Source organism: Sarcophilus harrisii, chromosome 1 (genome assembly GCF_902635505.1).
Source record: "Sarcophilus harrisii chromosome 1, mSarHar1.11, whole genome shotgun sequence".
Classification (NCBI taxonomy): Eukaryota; Metazoa; Chordata; class Mammalia; order Dasyuromorphia; family Dasyuridae; genus Sarcophilus; species Sarcophilus harrisii.
This window is the reverse complement of record NC_045426.1, coordinates 675,987,774-676,004,296: the sequence shown is the minus strand read 5'-3', so window position 1 is coordinate 676,004,296 and position 16,523 is coordinate 675,987,774. Positions and strand designations below refer to the sequence as shown.

Genomic DNA, 16,523 nt, shown 5'->3' with positions numbered 1-16,523 from the left:
TCCCTTTAGGATAAAGTCAGTTTTATTTTTGTTGAGTTTGGTGCTAGCCATGTCATCACCTTCACAGTTTATTTTGGGAAAAAGTCAATAAACATTTATTAAGCTCCTACTATGTGCCAGACACTATGCTGAACTCTGGAAACTCCCTCTTTTCTATATAGGCAAGAGAAATCTTGAGTTTCTATATAAATCTTTGGCTTTTTTCATTTCTGAATGAACTTTACAAATACAATTTTTACAATCCTTCATTCTTACCAACATACATTGTTGTATAAGTTAAAACTATTAGATTTTAAGATTTCTTTTAAATATCTCCTCTAGGTAAAGTCTTCTTTTAGCCACCGAGGATACAAAGTAAAACAAAATAGACACCTTTTTAAAAAAACATGAATTTTACTAGAGAAATATACCATCTATATAATGAAAAGATGTTCACAAATGGATTTCACTGGTCAAGAAAGGCAACCAGGATGATTAGAAAAAATAGTATTTGAACTATGCGTAGGAATAAAAATACTTATCCATACAATATAGTTTAGGAAGTTAGGTCACTAATAAAACAGGATTAAGAAGAGTTTCTTCAAGGAGGCAAACTTAAATTGAACTTTGAAAGGCAATAGAGCCAAAGAGAAGGAGAGAGAGTATGCCAGTAATAGGGAACCTGATGGAAAGTGCAGGTTAGTCAGTGTTGTTGGCTATCTGAAGATATGGACCAAGGCCAAACTCGGAAGGAACAAAATATTCAGTATTTTGGTGTGTATGGACATCCTGTTTCTCTCTAACTTTCTGAGGATATACACACAATAGTACAGTTATGGGGCCATCAAGTATGAGTCATTTCTTTTCCAAAATTCTAAATTTATATACCAAATAAATAGATGAACTAGTTCAGAACTCCATCAGTGCTGTATTAGCATTCTTATCATTGGCTATTTACATTTTTAGTCATTTTTGACAGTTTTATTTGGTATGACATGAGAGTTCTGGGCCTAAGGCCAAGAAGACCTGAGACACCCTGTGAATTGGAACAAGTCACTATACCTATGTGCTTCAGTTTCCTCATCTATAAAATGGGTGTAATGATAGCAGCTACTTCACAGGTCACTGTAAAGATCAAATTTGATCATACGTGCTAAGTGCTTAGCCTAGTGCCTAGCACATAGTAAATTCTATATAAATTATTATGATTATCATTTTTATTGATGATAGTAGTAGTGGTAATAGAATGGTTCTGAGCATATTTTCATACAGTCATTTATAATTTATAATTTGCCTTTTGAAAATTGTTCACATCCTTTGATCAGTTTTGATGTGAAAGAATTAGCTCTTGAGGGCAGCTAGATGATGTAGTCATGCAGTGGTTCTCAAACTTTTGTTTTCAGTATCTTTATCCTATTAAAAATTATTGAGGATCTCTCCAAAGAGTTTTTGTTTATCTGGATTATATTTAGAGACATTTGCCATATTGGAAATAAAAACTATTTTTGAATTTGCAGACCCTCTAAAAGAGTTTCAGAGATCCCCATCCTGGGGATCCTAGACTGTTGGAATCCTATTGTTAACTCAACTTGAAACAAGGTGATAACTCAAGGGAGATGTTAGAATCCTAGTGTTAACTCAATGGAATTGATACAATGCTTGTGTTCACATCTTTAGAGAACTCATATAATCAAGAAGTATTTAAGTACTCATTGGAGTTCACAAGTATGGGAGATTCACAAAGTTAACTTTGTAACTGGCATACCTTTTAATCCTCTAGGACAGGCAAGAGTAGAGAGGAGAAACAGAGACATTAAGACACTCCTCCAAAAACAAAAGAAAGGGGGAGCCACGGGTAACCCTAGAGAACTTGTAAATTTAGTTCTCTATACCATTAATTTTTTAATTTTTGATAAAGATGCACTGGCTCCAGCAGACAGGTTTTATAACCCACCAGAAGAGCAGTGTCCAATGCGAGCAGCTCCACTATCTTTAGATAATCGCCAGGTGATGTGGAGAGATCCAGGAAATGGTGATTGGAAAGGACCAGATAGGTTAACTGCTTGGGGAAGAGGGCTTGCTTGTATCTCTACAGGTGGAGAAGGAATCAGATGGGTGCCAACGAGCCATATTCACCTTGTCCATCAGAGAGAAACAGAAAAAGAGTAAAATCTCAAAACAAAGGAGAAGATTTAAGAAACATCTGACCCTGAAAGAGCATGGCTGACAATGAGACTGTTTTTTAAAATCTTCAGGAATCATTGGATTCCCAACACAAGATGAACAAAAACCAGCAGGAATCATTGGATTCCTTGAGATGAAAAATTGTTGATAAGACTTGCATACTTCAAAGCTTACAGAAATTGCTGGATTCCTGGCACATGAACTAATGGACAGTGGATTCCTTTGGGACTATTTCTAGGACTTATGGACACAAGTAAATTCTTCATGTTGATTCCTGTTATTTGTTGCATTACTACTAGGCTGTATTATATTGCTATGTGCTTATGTAATTATGTGTAATGCCTCCCATATTGATGGATTTATGTACACCTTGTTTCATACCTGTTTCAAGTGAGCCCCTTTAGAAACCCGCCAATCTGATTTGATTTTCTATTTCCTTGGTGTTTTCATCTCCCTTCCTGAGATGTCAGGGAGGGTGTGACCACCTTCTTTCTATGGTGTTTTCACTTCTTTTTGAGCAGTCAGGGAAGGCAGGATCACCTTCTTTTTGGGGTTCTCACCTCCTTGAGAAGTCAGGGAGGTTATGACCACCTATGTTCTAAATCAAAAGAAAGGGGGAGATGTTGGAATCCTAGTGTTAACTCAACTTGAAACAAGGTGAGATAACTCAAGGGAGATGTTAGAATGCTAGTGTTAACTCAATGGAATTGATATAATGCTTGTGTTCACATCTTTAGAGAGTTCATATAATCAAGAAGTATTTAAGTACTCATTGGAGTTCACAAGTATGGGAGATTAACAAAGTTAACTTTGTAACTACCTTAATCCTTGCCTCCAGAAGAAGGAGTCAACCTTTGGGAGATCATATATATAAAAGCTCTTAGAGCTTCAAGTTAGTTACTTCGGAACATTGCCAGGGGTCGGAGAGGAGCACTCTGGGAGATTGAGAGCCAGGAGTACTCTGGGAGATACAGAAGCCCACAAGCCCACTCTTGGAGGTGAAGTCAGATTCATTCCAACTTTCACCTTGGTTCTGACTGGAGATATATGGAAGAAGAGAAGCTGAAGCTGGCAGAGGCCAAAGATTAGTGGCAAGAGCTCTTGGAACCAAAGAGGGAGAGAGGCCTCTAAGAAAAACTAACCGGGCTATATTGAAGGACACAATAAAAGATTTGAACTTTTAGCACCTGGCTGCATTTGGAGTAATTATTACTTTTAACTGAAACTAAGGCTGCCTCCAGAAAACCTCCCAGAGAGAACCATTATATTTAAAAGAAAAAGAACACCGCACTAGACCATACTTTGAGAACCACTGGTATAGTGGATAGAGCACTGGCCTTGGAGTCAGAAGGACCTGAGTTCAAATTTGTCCTCAAACACTTAACTAGCTCTTGTAACCCTGAGCAAGTCACTTTACCCTAATTGCCTCTCCCCCTCCCCCCCCCCAAAAAAATAGAGACAATTAGCTCTTGAAATACTTTTCATACATGAAATTCAAAAAGAAAAGTTTATAAGGAAATTAGAGAACAGAAAATCAAAACAAAATACATGTAATAACTTCTTTATACGATGCTGGTCACAAATGGGTGTTAATTCCCAAATCTGTTGGCCACTTTGGCATTATTTATTACTGCTGTCTCTACAAAATAGAGATTCTCTGATTATTTTTCTTCAGTGCTCTTTTTGCAGAAGAGTCCCCAGCCTAGAATAATAAGACATTGTTTTCTTCCTTTCAATACTGAATATTTACTTTTGATATGAGTTTAACACTGAAAGAAATTTTTTGGCTTCTGTGTTAATGGGCATTCTGACCCATATTATTGAAGAAAATGTAGCACTACAAATAGTAAAGCGTTAATTTCAGGTCAGTGAATTTTTAAAATTATTGATCCCATTCCCATCAATTGGGGAATGGCTCCATAAAGTGTGGTATGTGTTGTGGTGGAATAGTATTGTTCTGTGGGAAATAATGAGCAGGATGCTCTAAGGAAAAAAAAACCTGGAAAGTCCTCCATGAACTCAAGCAAAATAAAATGTACTTTCCACAAAGTGATAGCAATGTTCTGGGACAACCCAGCTGTAAATGACTTTGTTGTTCTCTATAGTATAATCACCCATGGTTACTCTTAAAAGATTTATGACAAAAAGTCCTATCCATACCCAGAGAAGAAATTGATTGTGTCTGAATACAGATTGAAGCATTCTTACACACACTCTCTTTCTCTCTCTTTTTTTAAAACTTTATTTTTCTTGAGGGTTTTTATTTTCATTAGGGTGAGAGATCTATGTTTTCTTTTACAATATGACTCATGGAAATGTTTTGCATAACTTCACATGTGGTTTCTTAATTGTGGGTAGGGATAAGGGAAAGATCCTAGAACTCAATTTTAAAAATATTTTTAAAATTCTGTTTTCAATGTAACTGGGGGAAAATATTAAATAAATCAAGTACCATAAAATAAGTAAATTATTGATCCCAGAGGATATAGTTGGGGGGGGGGTTTAAACCCATTTTTCAAATTTAATATTAATAGTATATTATTTTTCCAATTACATTTAAAGGTGGTTTTCAACATTTGTTTTTGTAAGATTCTGAATTCCGATTTTTTTTTCTTTTTCCTTTCCCTTCCCTCTCCCCTCTCCATGCTAGCAAGCAATCTGGTATGGGTTATAGGTGTACATACATTTTTAATATATTTCCATATGAGTCATGTTGGGAAAGAAAAATCGTAACAAAAAAAAAAAAACCAAAACCACAAGAAAGTGGGGGAAAGGTGAAAACAGTATGCTTTGATCCACATTAATGTGGATGACATTTTTCATCCAAGGGTTTTTGGAATTGCCTTGGATCACTGAATTGGTGAGAAGAGCTAAGTCCATCAGAATTGATCATCTCACAGTCTAGCTGTTGCTGTGTACGTTTTCCTGGTTCTTCTCACTTCACTCAGCATCAGTTCAAATCTTTCCAGGCTTTTCTTAAATCTGCCTGTTCATGATTTCTTATAAAACAATAGTATTCCATTACATTCATATACCACATCTTATTCAATCATTCACCAGTTGATAGGGATCCACTCAGTGAACATTCACCATGATATAAAAAGAGCTACTCCAAACATTTTTGCAATGTGGGTCTTCTTTCTTTCTTTTGGGGAATCAAAGAGTATGCACAGTTTTATAGCCCTTTTGGCATAGTGAGAATATAGTTGGGGGTTTTTTAAATTATTGTTTTTATTATAACTTTTTATTGACAGAACCTATGCATGGGTAATTTTTCAGCATTGACCCTTGGAAACACTTATGTTCCAGATTTTCCTGTCCTTCCCTCCACTCCCTCCCCTAGATGGCAGGCAGTCCCATACATGTTAAACATTTCAAAGTATATGTTAAATACAGGCTATGTATACATATTTGTACAGTTATCTTGCTGCACAATAAAAATCAGATTTAGAAAGAAGGTAAAAATAACCTGGGGAAAAAAAAAATGCAAACAAATAACAGAAAGAGTGCAAATGCTACTTGTGGTCCACATTCATTTCCCAGTGTTCTTATGCTGGATGTAGCTGCTCCTATTCATCACTGATCGATTGGAACTGATTTGGATCCTCTCATTGTTGAAGAGGGCCACTTCCATCAGAATTGATCCTCACATAGCATTGTTTTTGAAGTGTATAATGATCTCCAAGAAGATAGTTTTAATGTAAATAGCCTTGCTAGTCTTAAAATACTGTGAACTGAATGATCTTCATAAATTTTGTAATATTGTAGTCTGTGTAAATCTAGTTATTTAATATTTTCTTTTTTTATCTCTATGTAAGGTAATGATTCTTTGCCTTCAAAATGCTTCTTTTGTTATTTCAGAGTATATGCTACAACTCGGCATTGTCACTTTAATGGACTGGTACTAAACTTCCATGTGCTATGATATTAAAGTGTTCCACAATACATATCCTGCAAATCACTTGGTTCACTTTAATAAATATGTAGTAATTGACATTAAATGCCAGTGCACTATGCTAGGTATTGAAGATACAAAAATGAAAGAAGTACATAGTCCTTGCCCTCGGCATATTTATAATCTCATGTGGGGAAGAGAAGTGAACCAAGAAATAGTTTTAAGAGCCAGACCATGAATAGGGTTGTTTTAAGAGGGTCAAGCAGTGTTTGAAGAGATTGAAAGTAGGAGTATATCATTTCCATATATGGGGATCAAGATTTAATAACAGGAGTGGTTTTGAAGAAAGAAAAATATTTTAAATAACCTTATGTTCAGAAGTTGATTGTGTTTCAAATATATTTAAATTTTAGCTTTACTATAGTTGGTTTAATTCCCTGGTTTAGTGTTTAATTATTGGGGGGGGGGGAGGATAAGACCAAGTTATACTCTTGAAGCATGTATGTTTAAGCATATGATATCGTAAAGTTTGTTCTGTTATAAAAAGCTTTGTGTAGGCATACCTTTATTAGGTAGTGACTATTTGATAAAAAAATAAATAAATAAATAAATAAGACTGGTTGATGTACCTTTCTACAGACTTTTTTTTTTTTTGAAGTAGATAATCCAGTGAAAATTTTTAACTCTTTTTGCTAAAATCTTAACAAAATATTTTAAATTTTCTTCTTAGCTTCATTTGCTCCAATAAGCTTTGCAATCAAAGCCAAAGAAAATGATCTGCTTCCCCTGGAAAAAAACCGTGTTAAACTAGATGATGACAGTGATGATGATGATGAAGAGGGCAAGGAAGGCCAAGAGAACTCTAGTAGTTCTGCAAACCCTAACCCAGCACTTGTCACACCCTGTGTAGTTGTTGAGGAGAAGAAACCTCAACTTACCCAGGAGGAGCTGGAAGCCAAGCAAGGTAGGTAAATGAATATTTAATTCCTTTGAAAAATAAGAGCTTACATATATGTGAGGTAAATTGAAAATAGTTATTTGCCTTTATTTGCTATTTTTTTAGAAAACAAAATAATCAGAAATAATTCTTTGGTTCTTATGGATTTTTATTTTTTAAGTAGAAGTTCTAAGCTTTTTATAAACATTTTCAACATTTTCAAAGTTCTATATCATTTTTGCCTGCAGCTCCTCAATTAAATATATAGTCTTGGTTCCCATTAGTATTTTGTTTTGAAATTAATAAGATTAGCTTCCCTAAATACAGCAAATTAATATCTTGCAAAGAGCTCTAATGGACAAAGCATTTCTTTGTTTTAATTGCCATTCTGGAGAGAAAGCTTTCCCAAGTCATATTTCTTCATCAAAATAGGATATATCTTTTAAGAGTTGTCTTACCCTAAAATAACTGAAAGTTTTCGTCTCATTCCTAAACATATAAATAGCTTCACAGTATGGAAAATGTTGCTCCCTAACATGGCACTAGTAGGGATAACTTTTGGGGGAATATCACTTAGTATTCACAATAATTTAAAGAAATTTAGAAAATAGTTTAGCAAGGTTTAGAAGTTTAGCAAATCAGGTTATGCTGGAAGTCTAAAATTAGTTAATTCATGCTTAATTGTTAAGTGAAAAATAACACTTTATTTTTTACAGGTTTTTTGTGTGCTTAGATGAGTAGCACAAATGACATTTGTAAAAAAGTGATTTCTACCATGTTTAATCTTAGCAATCAGGATTTTATCTTAAACTCTCTTCATTATTTTATCCCAAGACTTTGAGGTCATGTACTTTTACAGGTGTTTGTATAAGATAAACAAGGTAATGAATCATTTGGAACAAAATACTTCTCATAGACTAATTATTGGCTAGTTATGAGCTACATTGTATAATGAGTCATTTTGAACTTGATTCCTCATTTTGTAGCAATGTATTATGTGGAATTATCCTAAATTGTTTTCATTATTTCTAAATTTAAGATGCAAAATGTCAAAAATGGCTGAGCAAGTTATGGTATATGGAAACAATAGAATATTATTGTTCTGTAAAAAATGATGAACAAGCTGATTTTAGGCAGTTTACAGAAGAAGAAATTAAAGCTATCTATAGTCATATAAAAATTCTATAAATCACAGTTGCTTAGAGAAAAGTAAATTAAAACAATTCTGAGGTACCACCTTACACCTATCAGAAATGACATGCTGTTAAGGATCAGGGAAAAATACATAAACTAGTGAATTATTGGTGGAGCAACCATTCTAGAAAAGAATTTGGAACTATGCTCAAACTGAATAAACCTTTGACCCAACAATGACACCACTATTTTTATATCCCATAAAGATCAAAGGAAAAGGATCTATACGTACAAAAATATTTATAGCAGTTTTTTGTGGTAGCAAAGAATAGGAAAATAAGAGGGTGCTCATCAATCAAAAAATTGTTGAACAAGTTGTGACATGATTTTGACAAGAGTACTGTTGTACATTGAGAAATGACAAAAAAGAGTAGTTGCAGAAAATCATGGCAAAGCATGAACTGATGCTAAGTTAAGTGAAAAGAATTGGGAGATCATTGGGCCATTAATAGCAATGTTATAATGATGATCATCTTTGAAAAACTTGACTATTCTGATCAATACAATGATCCAGTACCAGAAGACTTATGATGAAAAAATGCTATTCACCTCCACAGAAAAAAACAGATGAATTCTTGAGTGCAAATTGAAGTATAATTTTCTCACTTGCTTTATTTTTGTTGTTTTTTAAAGCTATACCTAATAAGGGAAAATGCTCTGTATTATTTCATATGTATAATTGATATATTGTGTTGCTTCCCTTCCCGGGGGTGAGGAAAGGAGGGAGGGAATAGGGAATTCACAAAAAGCATGTGATAAACAAATGAATTTTTGAAAATATTTTTTAAAAAAAAATATGTCTTTGCATTTAGGTGAAGTAGATAGAATTTGCTAGCTTTCAGTTTTTGTTATAGAGAGAAAAACCAAATTTTGTACTGAAGTTCACTTGTTAAATGTACATTATTTTATAGGCGTCCGTTTCCTTTTTTTTTTTTTTTTTTTGGTTAAAAACCAAGTATAAGAAAAGATATGAAAGGAAAAAATAATGATAAGTATTGGAAGGAATATGGGAAAACTGGGACTAATGCATTGTTGATGGAGTTGTGAAATGATCCAACCACTCTGGAGAGCAATTTGGAATTATGCCTAAAGGGTTATAAAATTGTGTATATACCATTTGATCCAGCAGTGTGTCTACTGGGTCTACATCCCAAAGAGATCATAAAAAAAGGAAAAGGATTCACATGTGCAAAAATGTTTGTAGCAACTCTTTTAGTGGTAGCAAAGAATTGGAAAATGAGTAGATTCCCATCATTTGGGGAATAGCTGAATAAGTTATGGTATATGAAAGTATTAAAGTGTTATTGTTATATGAAAAATAATGAACAGGCTAATTTTAGAAAGACCTGAAAAAGATTTCCATGAACTGATGGCTGAGCAAAACGAGGAGAACCAGGAAAATATTGTATAAATCAACAAGTTTGTGCAGTAGTTGGTATAAAAGACTTGGTTGTTCTCAGTGGTTCAGTGATCCAAGGCAATCCCAATAAGCTTTGGATGGAAAACGCCATCTGCATCCAGAGGGAGAACTATGGAGAATGAACGTAAATCAACATATACTTTGTTGAATTTTTTTCTTTTTCTTCTGTTTGTTTGGTTTTTTCTTTCATAGTTTTTTTCCCTTTTGTTCTGGTTTTTCTCTCCCAATCTGATTCATAAGGAAATATTTAAAACGAAGAAGAATGTATATGTCTAACCCCCCCTCCCCCCCCCAAAAAAAATTTGGTTTTTACATTTAAATGGGGGAAATAAAATTTTGAAAAGACAAAAGAAAAAATCATTACATTTCTAAGATGGCTTGCTGTAAATTGCCCATATTTTTGTTTGTTTCCAAAGCAAAGCAAAAGTTAGAGGATCGGCTTGCAGCTGCTGCCCGAGAAAAGCTGGCCCAGGCCTCCAAGGAGTCAAAGGAAAAACAGCTTCAGGCCGAGCGGAAAAGAAAAGCGGCTCTCTTTTTACAGACTTTAAAAAACCCCATGTCAGAAGCAGAATCTGGGAAGGTGGATGATCATCCCTTTGGTGTGGAGGTAAGCTGTGAGGGAGTGTTGTGTCTGCATGGTGCTGTTGATGTTATTGTCAGTATCCCACTACTGTTTGTTTTCTCCACTAGCACCTCATGGTGGTCTTCTGACCTCTTCATGCTTCTAGCTAGTTTGAAAGTCTTAGACTCAGGTCTGTTTTCTGTCCTTAAAATTAGACAGATTCAAGCTGCAACTAAGGGACGACTGTAAATACTTTTTATCTAGACATATTAAGTGTGTACTTAGTGTATATATTTACATGTAATATAACAATAGACTGTGTTAACCAAATGTCAACCATATTGATGAAATAATGGTGATGAATATTGGCTAATACCTTATTTTGTTACCAATAACAAAAACAGTTCATCTTAAATTGAATAAGTATTTTTGTTCTATATTTTCAACAAACCTTGAATCTACCCTCTCCTGCTCCCCTTTCCCCATTAAAAAGAAATCAAAATCAAAATATGTGTCTCCTCTACACTCTGAGTATCACTTTCAGTTTTTAAGGGGCAGGTGGCAGACTTTATCATTAGTGCCATCAGAGTTGCTCATTTAATTGATCAGAGTTCTTAAAGAGTTTCAAAATTGTTTCTCTTATAGTGGTTTTGTTATTGTGTAATTTTTTCTTCTGATTCCATTCACTTCACTGAGCATCAATTCATATGAGTCTTATAGGTTTTTCTGAAATAATTCACTCCATCCTTTTCTAATGCACTATAATATTATATTACATTCATGTTATATTTTAATTTGTTTAGCCATTCCTTAGCCAAAGGCACATTTCCTTAGTTCCCATTTCTTTGCTATCACAAAAAAAAATTGCTATGAATATTGTATATGTGTGTCCTTTCCTCCTTTTTTAAAAATTTCCTTTGAAATATAGACCTAGTACGGTATAGCTGAATCAAAGAGTATACAGTCTGACAGCTTTTTGGACATTGTTCCAAATCTTCAAAATTTTTTTAGGCCCTCCTATCTGTCATATCTTATGCTATGCAATAGAAATAAAGGGACAAAATGAAACAGTCTGTGCCCTAAAAGAACTACTGTTCTAATGGGGAGTGGGAACAGGATAACATACATAAGTAAATACAAAATGTGAACACATAAATAAGAAAGGAATTTTGTGGATAGGCCACTAACAACTAGAGGGAGGGATTAGTATGAGATGGTCCTTGTCTAAAGCCCCAAAGGAATTCCAAGAGTTAGATATTCTAATATGTACAGGACAGCTTCTGCAGAGATTTTAGAATGGGAAATAGTGTATCATGAATATGAAAAGCAAATAAGATAGTTCCTCTGCAATGTTTCTAGAGTTTAGGAGGAAAAGTAACATATGATTATCTGAGAGATTGGAACAAGATTGTGAAGAGCTTTAAGTATTAAAGAAGGTTCTAGTTTATTCTAGAAGCAATAGGAAGCCACTGAAGCATCTTGAGCAAGAGAATGAAATGATCTAACTTTGCTGTAGGAATATCATTTTAGTAACTGTATGAAAGGCAAAATACAGGGAGACTAATAGCAAAAATTAATAGGGGCCTAAAATAGAGTAATTGTAGTATTAAAAAATAAAATTGTGACAGTTGTGAGAGGTGTTCAGAGATATAACCAGTAAGGTTTGTCAGCTGGTTAACTGTGGGGAATGAATGAATGAATGAATGAATGCATGAAAAGCATGTATTGAGTACATACAGTTAAATACTGGTCTAAGCATGGAGAATACAATTAGAGATGTACAAATTGGGGCACCTAGGTAGTGCAGTGGATAGAGCACCAGCCCTGCATTCAAGATGACCTAAGTTCAAATCTGGCCTCAGACACTTAACGTTTCCTAGCTGTGTGACCCTGGGCAAGTTAAATAATCCCAGTTGCCTCCGCAAAAAAGATAAGAAAAGAAAAGTACAAATTTAGAGACTCCCTTCTCTGAAGGAGGTTATATTCTAATTGGGCAGGCTGCCAAGAGGCCAATGGGAACCAGGGAAGGAAATCATCTGTGTCCCAACCTGTGTGAACAACCTTAACTCCTTCCTTTGGTCTCTTGATTTCCAAGTGGCCTATTGGAGTAGTAGTAGCCTTAATGCCAAAGTAGGAAGGTGATTCGATTCATAGTGGTTCCTTCAAATTTTGGAAAGGTAGGGAAAAGGTTATGTGTATGTGTAGGCAAGATAGTTTTGTTTTAGACATCACTGGAATTGATATACTTATGGAACAATCAGATTTCACTTGGACACGTAGGATGGGAAAGGTGGTCTGATTTGTAAGTTTGAAAATCATCTTCAAAGACACCATAGTTGAACTTTGAGGGTTGATGATAGTTGAAACTTGTGGAAGTTGAAGAAAAGGTTCCCTGGACAGGAAAAATGATTGAATGAAAAAGCATTTATTAAACTCTTTCTTTGTACAGGAATGCTGCCTAGGAATACATAGAATAGACAAAGATAATTCCTGCCTCGAGAGCTTGTATTCTACTTGGGGGGATAACATATAGGAGAAAATGAAAAGGTTAGACAGTTCTAAATCTATCATTCTTTGGTCCACTATTAATAACCAAATAAAATGATGTTCTCTCTTCTTGTCTTGCTGACTATTGAGGTTTTAGAACTTTTTGCTGTTTTGAATTTGAAGCAGTCCAACTTTTCTTTTTTAACTGTATTTCAAGAATATCAGGGGACCTTTTGAGCTTAGAAGCATTTTTGTGACCTAGCAATTTTTTTAAATGACAAAAGATGATAGAAAATGACCAGACTTTCATTTCAGAGCATAATTATCCTCATATCAGTAAATCATTACAATAAAACTGTGGCACTTTAACATTCTAGAATGACTAAAGAAGCTAGTACTCAGAATTAAAATCAATCAAAGGACTACTTTGCATTTAAACTGAATTTAGAATGAATTATGGTTGCTAAACTTAGAAATGGTGTTAAGTACAAAAAATTAGTGCTTCTTTTGAAGTGAGAGGTAAAAATAACAATTCTCATCATTCCCAAAGAAAGGAAATATTCTTAAAAATATTTTTAAATTAGTGAATACAAGTTATATTGGCATCTGTAGTAGCATTAATCTTATGTTAATTTTAAAATGCAGAGCTATCATTAAGTAGCTCTATGAAGCCTCAAGAGGAAGGTTTCTAAAACATGACATTTTGTTGTTGTTCAGTTTTGTTTTGTTTTTTTTGTTTGTTTGTTTGTTTGTTTTTTTGGCTGAGTCATTTGGGGTTAAGTGACTTACCCAAGGTTGCACACCTAGGAAGTGTTAAGTGTCTGAGATCACATTTGAACTCGGGTCCTCCTGACTTCAAGGGCTGGTGCTCTATCCACCTAGCTGCCCCTCATTTTCAGTCATTTCTAACTCTTTGTGACCTCATTTGGGCTTTTCTTAGAAGAGATACTGGAGTAATTTGCCATTTTCTTCCCTAGCTCATTTTATGGATGAGGAAATCAAAGTAAAGAGAGTGAAGTGACTCTTCGGGGTCCCATATATAGGAAGTGTGTGAGACAGGATTTAAATTGAAGTCTTCCTGACTCTAACCTCGCACTTGTCTACCGCGCCATCTGCCTGCCCTGAAAATTATGACATAAATGACACCAAAAGACTAAACTAGGTGCAGGTATCTATCATAAGAGTTCAGAACCTGAAGTGTGGCAGCATTTTCTCTTTGTACCATCTTGTTCCCAGATAAGCCATACTTCTTTGAAAATTATTCCTGGCTCTACTAATGATGTTGCCCAGAATTGGCATATACATGTGCCTATGTAAACATTCCTATACCATTGAAATGAAGGGAAACAGAAATTAAGTGTATGTTGTAAAGGTATATGATAAATCTTTTATCTCTTAAATTACTACTCAGGATTCTTGAGTATCCCACTCTTCTCCACAAATTTCCATGACAATACTTGCCAGGATACATCCATCCCCCCAGTACAAAGGCACTTGCCTATCTTGAGCCACTTATGTCCTGTGTTCATCTCTGTTCCTTTGTATTTCAGTTGTTTAGGACAAATATTTTACTCTTAGTTTTAGGGGATGCTTATCGCAAGCCACTTATGTTCTGTTTTCATTTATCTCTGTTCCTTTGTATTTCAGTTGTTTAAGATAAATATTTCACTCTTAGCTTTTTAGGGGATGATTTCTGAGCATTGAAAACTTATGTAGTAGAACCTACACTTGAGATGCTTTAATTATATTTTCATTGAATTTTAACCACAACTGGTTTTAATTCATTTCTTTGTCTTATCTAATTTTCCCCCGTGCTCCCCCATATTTTCCAATACTTCATCTCCTTTTGTACAGTACTTAACATCTGACTTCTCCCATCTTTCTGATTTTCTGAACATAAATATTATATTGAAATATTTTTAAAGATTTTTTTTTGCTTGCTTAAAAAAATCATTTGGATAACTCCTGGATATATAATCACATAGATTATAACTAATAAAATATACCCACAGAAATGGAATTTTAGTAACAGATGGTGATAAATATCTTTAATTGCTTTTCAACAAAAATACTTGTAATTAAGTTGGAAGTTGCTATAATAAATATACAAACTCTAAAATATTTTTAGTGTAATGCAGTTTCTGAGGTTATATATTATCCTTAACTTTAGAGAATTCCAGTAATGAAATTTTATACACCTAAAGGAATCACAGTAACCATAGTATTTTAGAGCTATAAGGGACCTTAAAGTATCATCTGGTAATTATCCTTTTATTCTGCAGATTTAAAAATTGAGGGCTATAGAGGTATAAAGGAGCTTGCAACTAGTTAGTGGTAGAGTTAATCCTGAACCCAGTCCTAGCAACTTGACCATATTTCCATAGTTTTCTTAAGCCTCCTTATAGTTTTCTTGGTTAACTTACCAGATCAGACACATTGAGATTGGATAGTATTTTCAAGATGCATAGTTTCTGGTTGTTCTCCATAATGAAAACTTGATAATGTACTTGTTGGAAATTTTTCATTTCTTAAATCCCACAGTTCTGTAGTATTGATCAATCATTCTTCTTTGTTGTATCAGGAGTCAGTAGTTTAGAATATTTCATCTGTAGAAACTAGTCTTGAAATCACTGTCCTACTTCATATGGAGTCATTTATGTTATATAGGAAAAACGCTGCATTCATGATAAGCCTATACATGTGGATAACAAATCTGTCCAAAGTTTTCATGTTCGAATATTTTAATTGTTAATAAAAACTTATCTCAAAAGCTGATAGAAAGTAAACTCTGATAGGTTTACCAGACTAGAAATGATTTGAACACTTGCTGTCAAAAGTCTTTTCTAAGACTAATCTCGCTAAGTCAGAGAATCTTGTCTTTAGATATTTGGTTATTTTGTAGATGATGGGGAGTTAATCTCTTCTGACTTTGTGTCTTGGGTTTCCCTGAGCCTGCAATATTTCTCTATTGGCATTTTCTTCTGTTTATTCATTCTTCCAACTTGACTTCCTGAATTGGAACTTGGTGTGGGCTTTTTTGCTCTTCTGAAGGGCTTTCTTTAGTACTGATTGATATTATCTAGGGTCTGGGTCATAGTGTGATCCAGGACATCATTGTCCTCCCTGTCTGAAGCCTTTTGGTTTCTGATCCCCGATTCAGGGCCAGAGGCACAGAATAGCATAGCCCAGGCTGTAGTCTCCCTGCCCTAAATATGTATGTAGCTTCAAGAACTTCAGGCTGTGCCCCTGAGCCCCCAGACTTTTCTAGATAATCTCTTTATGAAGACATCAGCTCACTATAGTTTCTCCTTGAATTTTGTGATCATTTCCTAATCTGGTATTCCTTTTTTTTTTTATTTTTTATTTTTTTATTTCCTTTAATCCTGTGAAGAGAACTGGGCTGTTTTGCTTTCAGTCTTTGGGAAAGTCTATAACAATAACCACTTATAAAGCCATCTTACTAAGATGTGTAGGAATTGTCTTCTCCATTAAAGGAAGTGACACCTACACTGTTGAAAGCCCAGAGCTTATCAGTTATTGAAGTAAGCATTTAAGTGTTGATAATGTAGATCCACCTAAAATTTTAAAAAGGAAATGATATGGTAGCAATTAAGTACAATTGAGTGACTATCATATTTGAGCCAATTTCAGTGTAGGAAATTGGGAGGAACTGCAAAAAATAAATACATCTTCTAGCTTTCTAAACACCAAAAAATGTTTCATTTGTAATCATAACCTAACTGTGAAGTATTTGGAAACCAATAATAAAAAATTTATCAACACATTTTTTTCAAGGGGTTCATCCGTGGAAAAATTACTTCATAATTTAATGAAGTTTCACAAAAGACAAGAACTTAGTAGAAGT

General features: G+C 34.4%; 1 protein-coding gene across 3 annotated transcripts in view; it reads left to right on the top strand.

Moving 5' to 3' along the window:
- SFSWAP (splicing factor SWAP) overlaps positions 1–16,523 on the top strand; it is a 108,148-nt gene that overhangs the window by 60,768 nt on the left and 30,857 nt on the right. For all 3 annotated transcript variants that reach the window (XM_031948386.1, XM_031948388.1, XM_031948387.1), the window contains exons 12-13: positions 6,789–7,022; positions 10,026–10,216. In XM_031948386.1, coding sequence (XP_031804246.1) covers positions 6,789–7,022; positions 10,026–10,216 — 425 coding nt within the window. The remainder of the gene's footprint in view (positions 1–6,788; positions 7,023–10,025; positions 10,217–16,523) is intronic.